Source organism: Zingiber officinale, chromosome 5A, assembly GCF_018446385.1.
Source record: "Zingiber officinale cultivar Zhangliang chromosome 5A, Zo_v1.1, whole genome shotgun sequence".
Classification (NCBI taxonomy): domain Eukaryota; kingdom Viridiplantae; phylum Streptophyta; class Magnoliopsida; order Zingiberales; family Zingiberaceae; genus Zingiber; species Zingiber officinale.
Window position 1 is genome coordinate 90,218,119 of NC_055994.1, and position 9,825 is coordinate 90,227,943.

A 9,825-nucleotide genomic window follows, 5' to 3' on the forward strand; every position below is an offset into this window, starting at 1 on the left:
GTTTAACCAAACATTGACTTGAATGAAATTCAATTGTGTAACCCGTATCACACAATTGACTGACACTTAGGAGATTAAAAGTCATCCCCTTGACTAGAAGGACATTCTTGATATGGAGACATTCGGATATATGAATGTCTCCAACTCCTACAACCTTAAGGCTACCATTATTACCAAAAGACACATTACCTCTACTTTTATTTTGAATGGTTGTAAACAGTGATTTGTCCCCGGTCATGTGCTTGGAGCATCCACTATCAACAAACCAAGTTGATAGATGCTCCCCCTCGACCAATGCCTACAAGACACGGAAGATAGAGGTTTTAGGTACCCAAATCTTGGGACCTAATGCTTCTACAACGAAAGACCTAGGAATCCATGCCTTGGTCATACCTTTCCTAGTTCCATGAGCCCTAGAAACATGTGATCTACTATTTTGAGTTCTAGACATTAGAGAAATGAAACTCGACTCCTTGGGTTGATACCCTAGCCCGGCCTTGTTGTAGACTGCCCTTTGGGCATTTAGAATCATGTCTAGAGTCTTAGAGCTAGTTGAGAACTTCTCAAGCATTTTCTTGAGTTTCTCAACCTCACCCTTTAAAGCCTTGTTCTCATCCTCAAGGACTTCTAGATGTAGGTCATCGACCTCATCTTCCCTAAGGGTCCTTAAGGTTTTTACTTCTTCTTTTAACAATTTATTTTCTGTTTTTGACTTTTTAAGCAATGTAGATAAGTGAGTGATAGTCTTATAACACTTTTCTATATGAGAAGAGGTTACCTCTTCATCATCCGACGATGATGAAGTCGCGGTTGAAGCGTCGCTCGAATCTCCCTCACTTCCGGAGTCCGAAAGCTCCCTTGCCATGAGTGCTAATTGTCGTGTGCTCTTTTCCATCTTCTCTTCTTCCTCCGATGAGCTTGATGAGGACTCATCCCAAGTGGCCTTGAGAGCCTTCTTCTTCTTGGCTCTTTCCTCCTTCTTTTTGGCTCGTTCCTCCTTCCTCTTTAATTTCGGACACTCGCTCCGAATGTGTCCTTTCTTGCTACACTCATAACATATAACATTAGATTTATCAAAATTTTGATCATTAGTTTTACCTTTTCCTTTGTATCTTCGGCTTCTTCTCATAATCCTTCTTACGAAGTTCGCCATCTCACTTGATGATGATCCACTTTCATCATCGGATTCGGAGGAAGAGGTGGATGAGGAAATCTCCTTTTCCTTCTTCTTTTCCTTCTTCCTTCTTCCATCCTTGCTCTTTGGTCCTGCAAATAAAGCAATACCCTTCTCTTTTTGACCTTTGTTAGCAAGCTCATGAAGTTCCATCTCACAGAAAAATTCATCTAGTTTAACAATGGAAAGATCCTTGGATACCTTGTAGGCATCTACCATAGATGACCACAAAGCATTCCTAGGAAAAGATTTAAGAGTGTACCTTACTAGATCGCGATTCTCCACTCGTTCGTCCACAGAGTGTAGACCGTTGATGATCTCCTTGAATCTCCCATGAAGTTCACTTACCGTTTCATTGTCCTTCATGGTTAGATTTTGGAGCTGATTCAAGAATAGGTCCCTCTTGGCAATCCGAGAATCTCGAGTTCCCTCTTGGAGCTCGATGAGTTTGTTCCATAGGTCTCTTGCACTCGAGAACGGACCTACCTTGACTAGTTGGTCCTTGGCGATTCCACATTGCAAGGTGACCATAGCCTTGGCATCGGCTTGTGCTTTGCGGAGTTGTTCGGTAGACCACCTTGATGAATCGAGTTCCTTACCTTCTTCATCCTTTGGTGGTGTGAAACCTTCCTTGACTGAGAACCACATGGCAATGTCGGTCTTGAGGTAATACTCCATGCGGCCCTTCCAATATTGAAAATCTGCTCCTTCGAAGTAGGGTGGTCGATTTGTGCTAAAGCCTTCCTTTATAGCCATCCTTGTTTGCTCTTTTGGGTGTTAATCCGAATCAAAGAGCCCCTTGCTCTGATACCACTTGTTGGGATCTTAGATGGCTAGAGGGGGGGTGAATAGCCTCTTTGAAAAATACTAAACACAATTTTCTTCAAGAACTTTGTTAGCACAGCGGAATTAGAAAACTAAAACAAAGAGAGAACACAGCACACTAACTCAGAGATTTACGAGGTTCGGGGATAACTTGCCCCTACTCCTCGGCGTGTCCGTAAGGTGGACGATCCCTTGATCTTCCGGTAGATCACACCCCGGAAGCTATTCGGCTAAAGGATTCTCCTTCTCGGTGGAGTAACCTCTCCACAAAGTATTTAACAGCAGTAAGAAATTAAGCACAAGACTTACAGTAGTGGCTCAAGTGAAATGATCAAAGGAAGCTCACAGCCACAATCAGGGAAGAATAAGCACAAGCAGGAACACAAGAATACAGCCTCTCTTCAAGCACAAAGCACAGCACAGCTTGTTTCACACCATCAACCGAGAGCTCTATTCCTTGCTTCCTCGTCTCTCTTCTTATGCCTCTGCTCTTTCGCTGCAGAAACTCTGCGTCGAATCTCTGCTGTAAACACAAGCATCGCCAATCACTCTTCCTCCTCAGCTAGTTTTCTGAACTCACACCAATACCATCCTTGGTATTGCTGGTGTCTTCTGAGCTCCAACCAACCCACAGGAGTCAAGCTGATCGCGAACAGAGATTGCAGTCTGTTAGCATCAGTATCCGTTGATGCTCAATCTTCCCTCATCGCAGTGATACACAGAAAAAAGTAAGCTCTGTCTTATTCCTTTAATGAGGCTTAATTTGAAATTAAGCACTGAAATGGAACCTGCAACCTGCACCACATAAAGCTCACAGCAGAAGTTGATTAGTTCAAACGAATCAGAAACCAGCAGAACCTGACAGTGTGTGCAGACAGGAGGGATCGGTCAGTGGACCGATCCACACCTTTGAATTGATGTCGATCGGCCGTGAAGGACCGGTCGGTATGCTGATCGGTGCGGACCGATCGAGGCTTAATAGCGGTTCCTCGCACTCTAAGATCGTCACCGATCGGTCCCAAGACCGATCAGGATATGACCTGGTCCTCAGACCGATCGAGTGCATATGGATCGGTCCACAGACCGATCCTTTTTCCTTCTCGCGACATCGTCTCACGATCGGTCTGGGGCATCGATCAGATTACTCGATGAGCTATCTTGGTGTTTCTGATCGGTCTGAGACCGATCAGATTCTCAGTGTGCTACTGAGTGTTTCCTGATCGGTCACCAGACCGATCAGCAAACCTAGTTTCACCAGATCGGTCTGTACACCGATCAGACAATCAATCTGTTGACCGATCCAACGCCTATGTGATACTAGGATTGGTCCTGAGAACAAGCTACCGAGCCCTCTCTGACCTCGTCCGGTCCAGAGAACGAGCTACCGAGCCCTCTCTGACCTAGTCCGGAGAACGAGCTACCGAGCCCTCTCCGACTTCGTCCGGTCCAGAGAACGAGCTACCGAGCCCTCTCTGACCTAGTCCGGAGAACGAGCTACCGAGCCCTCTCCGACTTCGTCCGGTCCAGAGAACGAGCTACCGAGCCTTCTCTGACCATTCCGTGCCAAGTCACCATACTTGGACTTTTCCCGTGCCAAGCTCCCTGCTTGGACTTTTCACCAGATGTCTGGTCAACCTTGACCCATCTGGATTTTCCCTTGCCTGGCTTCACTCACCAGGACTTTCCCTCCCAACTGATCAACCTCGATCAGTAGTCATTCTGAGTTTAATTAATATCTGATACAAACTTAAATCAGTGTCAACATCAAAACAACAGCCAGGTCAGACTGTATCAACACTCACCACAGCTCCTGACCCCTGAAGGTTTAGGCCAGGTATTATACCCGATAGATTATCCTGAGCTGCCCTATTCATACTCGATCGGGACAGAAGGTCGGGACAGAAGGTGCTACACGACAACAAGGTCAGGAAATCGTAACCGTCTGGCAGAGAATAAATGCTGAATGTCAGGGAATATTCCAACGGTCGACGGTTATCTACGAATGGAACCTTCCTTCAGTCCATAGGAGGATGTCACGTGCCCTCCATCACCCGACATGTCCTGACATCCCACATTCTCTGACATCTGTCAAGCTCCAGAGGTACGCACTGTCATATAAAAAAGGAGGTCCTCTCTCTTCCGTATGTATGCTCTCTCACACATTCGCATTTGTCTTCTATTTTTCTTTCTCATTGGTACACTCTTCTTCTGGGGAAAAAGTACCAGAATTGAATGTCGGAGGGCCTGCTCCGGGGACTTTTCCCCTTATTTCTATCCTCTAACGTCCCGTGTGCATATCTGAGTGTGCGCAGAGTTCAAGTACTACCGGTGCAGTTATCGTCGTTCGTCAACACCACGTATGGGTCAATTCTTGTAGGCGCATATGAGAATGGTATCCTAGTCATCCCTCTGTCAATGTCAACAACAGTTCATCCGACCTTCATCTAACTCAGATTCTGAACAGGATCAAATTATAATCATTTTTACTATAAAAGTGAGTAAGATTCTCTCTATCGGTATGGAATACCCAGTTGATTATAATCGGAGTGAATTCTCACCGTGAGAGACTAGAGCCGTCAATTTGGGTTGGGTCCGTCGAGTTGGCCCACCCCGCCAAATAATTTAAGCGGGTTGGGTTGTAATTTTATCAGCCCAAGTCCGCCGTGGGCCGACCCGCCTAGGCCCGCGACCCGCGTGGGTCGGCCCGCTCGGGCTTGGGTTGCCCCGTGGATTGAAAAACACATATAAGCTAAGTTTTAGGTCAATTTATTATCTTTCTTTGTTATAATTTTAAAATAAAAATAGTACTTTTCATCCAACATAAGTACTCGTTTGTGTTCATTTATATTTAAAATACATGTTTATGTATACATTTAAGTGTAGAAACTTTTTCGAAGTAAAATGTTGAAGATATGAAATATTTTTTAATTTTTTTAAAAATTTTTGATGGGCCCGCGGGTTGGCTCGCCAAACCCGCAACCCGTCTTAGAATGGGTTGGGTTGGAAATTTCTCAACTCGTCAAGTTGACGGGTTGACTCACCCCACCCCGCCAAATGATTAACCCACCAAAGATCAGCCTGTCCCACCCTGCCATGGATTGATTTGTCTGACAACTCTATGAGAGACACATAATAGATTCTCCCATGATTAGTTAGGTTTTCCTGGTAACTCATTCTCCCGTCCCACCCCTCAATTATTTCACGAAAAGCCAACCGGTTCATCGGTTCAAATTAGCGGTCGACACTCGACGTCCTCCTCGAAATTTTAGCCCTGTCGGAGTAATTAAGGGGAAATGTTCTGGGTATTTCCGCGAAATCGGTCTGATCCCGTTTTGATGCTCTTTGGTTGCAACACTGACCGTCCATTTGGGTGATTCGTGCGTAATCTGATGTACGGCTGAGATGGAGGGGATGAACAACTACTCTTTTATAAAACGATTTCCTGTTCCTGCGATCCGCTTGCCTGGGAAAGGAGACGCGAGAAGAGCAAGGGAAGATGGAAGCGCTTCGAGGTTCGCGCTCGGAGGCCTTCGCTATGGAGGCGCAAGAGGGGGTGCAAGGGCGGGGCGTGAAGGTCTTGAAGCTATTCGGTGTCAGTATTATCGGAGGAGAAGCGAGAGAAGGAGGGGAAGGTATGGGGGAGGCCGAGGAGGATGAGGAGATGGAGGAGGAGGTGATGAGGAAGAGCTGGAGTACGGGCAACCTTGTCTCGTGCACCTCCGCCGCATCGGCCGCTGATCATGGCCTCGATCAAGGGTACCACTCCGACGGCGGCCTCCTTCCGTCCCCGAGCGGGTCGAGGAAGAAAAGCCACGAGAGAAAGAGAGGTACGTCGAAATGGCCCCTTTTGTTTCAGAAATCTTCTCGATTTGCTTCCGTGTTTTATCTACCGCCTACGTGGATTTGGGGCGGATCATCTATCTGTTTGCAGAACAAAAAGAAACAGCTCGATCTACTTTGCTTATATTATATTATGTGGATATATCTGGCGAATCTCTTGAGCTTTGCGATCTCCTATTCATTTGGTTATACATATAATTTTGGTTACTGTCTAATTCATTAATTGCTCGCATTCTAACAGAAGGGATTAGATACAATAATCTATTGTTTGGTGCTACCTGTTGATATTTTTGTTTCCTTGTCGCAGGATTGGGTTGGTAGAGTTATTATCTGAAAACCTAATACTTCGTTCTCACCTTCTCTGCACTGACTTATTTGGCTCACTTTTTTAAAATTTAGATACAAGCAATATTCAGAATCTTCCTGACTATTTACTTTTTTATTTTTAACCTGGGCACATCTGCAATCGATCAGATGGTCAAATTCTCTGATTTATGCTTCAATGTCTCATCTGAAACTAATACTGCAAAATCAGGAACTTGATATTCCTTTTACTCAAATGTTAACCTGTTAACTGATCAGATTATCCTCTTAATAAAATCTGTTTCTTTTTCCTTGTATATATATATCTAGTAAAGCCTTCAGTTTCAAATCTAGATCCTGGCAACAACTCGGGGTTACTAACTTTGCAGTTGGTACCTTGCTTTATGGTTTAAGACAATGGTGGATTGCCATCATCCAACAAATAATGGTGGATCAGCACAAATAATTTTTTTACATAATAGAGGATATGATCACCTATAATTTTGCCACACATGCATTCTGCTGGTACTTTTTTTTTTTGTTCCTTGTTATATTTCTCATAGATGCATTGTTGGGGAAAGATATTCTTGGTATATTCGTGATGTCCTGCAAAATTCTCATCTTTACTATGAAAAAAAACATTGTTCCGATGAAGCATCTCCTCTTCTCACTCTCCTAGGTTTTCAAAAATATAATGATTTGCCCTTCAAAATTCATTGTATATCAGGTTCAGTCTCCTAAATTTTCATTGGTGTTTTCACACGCTGAAGTACTGTGCTTCTTTGGAAGCAGCACATGCTCACTTTTTCTTTATACATCTAAGAATGAGTTGTGTCAGGGATACCTTGGACAGAGGAGGAACATAGAACCTTTCTGATTGGGCTCAAAAAGCTAGGGAAGGGGGACTGGAGAGGGATTTCTAGGAAATTCGTCACAACTAGAACTCCAACCCAAGTTGCTAGCCATGCTCAGAAGTATTTCCTCAGGCAGAGTAATACTGGAAAAAAGAAGCGTCGATGCAGCCTCTTTGATGTTGTGGTCAACGATAAAGTAAGCCTTAAGCATTTCCATGAGTGTTGAATGCAATTGCAAAAGCAGTACTCACCTTCTTTTGTTACACTAATTTCCTGATCTTATCTTTGCAGGTTTCTACCACAGAAACAGCTCCTCTATCATCTTCAAAGGAAAATAATGAAGTTCAAGAAAACAATAGTCATTACAACCAGGACAATAACTCTGTAATTTTCACATATCAACATACTCATTTACTGTTTTTATTTTTCAAAACGAGATTTATACCTTTTACAATTGATCGATTTCAGATGAATTAACCATGACTCCTTGTCTCAATATTGAAATATATAATCTAATTATTTGAATTTTCTCTCATTTTCTAGGTAAGGTTGTCAAATAACTGGACAACTGGCATGTCATCCGTGGCTGGAGGGACTTCTTCAGATTTTCAAAATGTTACAAGTCAAAGTAATGCTACCAATCTCCCTACTACTCCCATGGTAAGCATAAAATATTTGCAGTCTTCCCGTTCTCTTCATGATTAATCACACAGGAACATCTTGTTAATCACAATCTAATTCCAGAGGAAATTTGGATTGTGATCAGGTTGTTATCACTAGCCACCCTCACATTTTGGGTATGCCACCAACCAACGTACCAATTCAAACAAATATGCCGTCACATACAATAGTGTACCCATCCCCACATTTCGTCGAATTGTCTTTGTCGTCATACCCAAGCAGTCAAATTCGCCCTTCATCGACAGTCCCAACAGAGGCCACTGATTTGGAGCTCAGGATGGCACCTCCTCAGCCTCGCACCCGTGCTAAAGTGCCTGCCCATGGCGCCGCTGGTGCAATAAGAGTCATCTAATAACTTGTCTACTTGCGCACCATGTTATATTTCTGCTACAGACAGATAATTATGCTATAAAACTCTGCTATAATTGGAAGTGACATTTCTTTCTTTCTTTCTACTCGAGAAACATCACTACAATAATATAATTTCGAGCTGTATTCTATCTGTATGGTCTTTTGTATTTCTGCAACATATTGGAAAGGGATGAGTGGTGCTCACTGAATAGAAGAGGATATAAGTTGCTTTTCTTTCTTCTCGTGGAGCATCACTACAATAATTGCAGCGGTGGGACAACATCCATCACTAGTGTCTCATTGTTTGTGGCTTGCCATCTTGAGCAACAGTCAAGGGTTGAAGCATTTTGTGGCTCATGGCTTCTGGTGCAGGATATGAGTGAGATACTTGGGAAAAAGATGGAACTGCTGTGTGAGAGGCCAACTACCTGCTGTGTTATTAGTTCTTTAAGATAGCTACATGTCTGGCTGATAAGGTTGCTCGTGAGGTGAAAATAGATCCCTTGTGTGAAGGGATTGTGCTGTTGACTATTTCAATGGTGTCGAGTGAATCCTTTTAAAGGTCTGTACATTTTTTTAAAAAATTTTATTATTTTTTTTTCAAAAAAATAATATTGGAAAAAACAGAGAATTTAAAGTTATTTTCACATACATTTACAGGTAAAAATATATAACACATCCTCAAATAGTAATTTATGGATATCATACTTTCGGTCGATCAACATGGATGCGACGTAAAGATAATCTGAGCAGTTCTTATATTTCTTCAGGTCAGGTTGAGGAGGTAGGCCAACCTACCAGCGGATCCGGAAGCTCGATCACTCGGGGAGGCGTACAAAAAAGAAATATTTCTTCCAATGTTTATTGGAAGTCGGTATTTTATCGAAGAAAATCAACCCGATCCGAGACTGAAACAAAAAGGTACCCAGTTCGAACTGTTTGGGGTAATAGAAGAAGTGGAAGGCTTGGGGAGTTAAAGGGATGTCGTGCAGCCGGAACAACACAATGACGCCGCACAGAAGGCGAAAGGAATTCGGTACAAGTTGTGGAAGGGGAACACGGAAATAATTACAAACTTCAATGATGAAGGGATGGATAGGGAAGCGGAGACCGACCACAAATTGGTCTCGGAACAGACAGATGGTGCCGGTCGGCGGTGCATTTGGCCGATTAGATGAGGAAGCTAAAATGATCTTGTGATCAGGGGGAATCTCAAAAGCGTTCTTAAGGTTCTCAGCGTCGCCTTCATTGAACCTGGTCGCCATGGTTGTGTACCAGAGTCCGGGAGGGGGGTCCGACGGCTGAGAAGAGCTCGCCATTGTGATAGAATGCGAAAATAGCGGAGGAAATGCGAGCGAAGAAGCAAAAAGATCACCGGAAAGACAACGGGCGCGAGAAGAGGCCTGCGACCGAAAGAGAATAAGGGAAGGAGGCTTACGGGACGAGAATCGTCGGAGTAGAAACAGAGAAATGGCTGGCAACGCGTAGAAGGCCACCGGAGAACGCACACAGAATCGCCGAAAAATGCAAGCGCAAGAGCACGAGGGTGAAGAAGGCGGTGAGGCGGCGAACTCATATACCAAGGGCTCGGCCGACCGGAGTCATCCGATCTAGGTTGCAATAACCTATGTGAAGATTCGACCGTTGAATTTAAATCATCAAACGTCGCCATCAATGCTTGTCACGTCAGGCGTGCGACGGTTGCGGGTCGGACACGTGGCGCGCTATCACTGGGTGGCAATTAAGAGCGGCATGGGAACCCACTCTGCCTTAATGAAAAAAGATTTGCACGAATTC

At 44.0% G+C, this 9,825-nt stretch overlaps 1 protein-coding gene across 1 annotated transcript; it reads left to right on the top strand.

Moving 5' to 3' along the window:
• The first annotated feature begins 5,439 nt into the window (after positions 1–5,439).
• On the top strand, positions 5,440–8,179 carry LOC121980946 (probable transcription factor At5g61620). Its single transcript, XM_042533230.1, has 5 exons — positions 5,440–5,826; positions 6,981–7,192; positions 7,288–7,380; positions 7,540–7,656; positions 7,763–8,179. Exons 1-5 carry the CDS (start codon positions 5,496–5,498, stop codon positions 8,027–8,029), a joined length of 1,020 nt encoding a protein of 339 aa, XP_042389164.1. The 5' UTR covers positions 5,440–5,495; the 3' UTR covers positions 8,030–8,179.
• Positions 8,180–9,825: the final 1,646 nt, after the last annotated feature.

Excerpts from the sequence above, each read along its gene's own strand:
- LOC121980946 (XM_042533230.1), top strand. The coding sequence starts at position 5,496 with ATGGAAGCGCTTCGAGGTTCGCGCTCGGAGGCCTTCGCTATGGAGGCG. Across the intron at positions 7,193-7,287 it reads ATGTTGTGGTCAACGATAAA|GTTTCTACCACAGAAACAGC; the intron begins GTAAGCCTTAAG and ends TTATCTTTGCAG. Across the intron at positions 7,657-7,762 it reads ATCTCCCTACTACTCCCATG|GTTGTTATCACTAGCCACCC; the intron begins GTAAGCATAAAA and ends GATTGTGATCAG.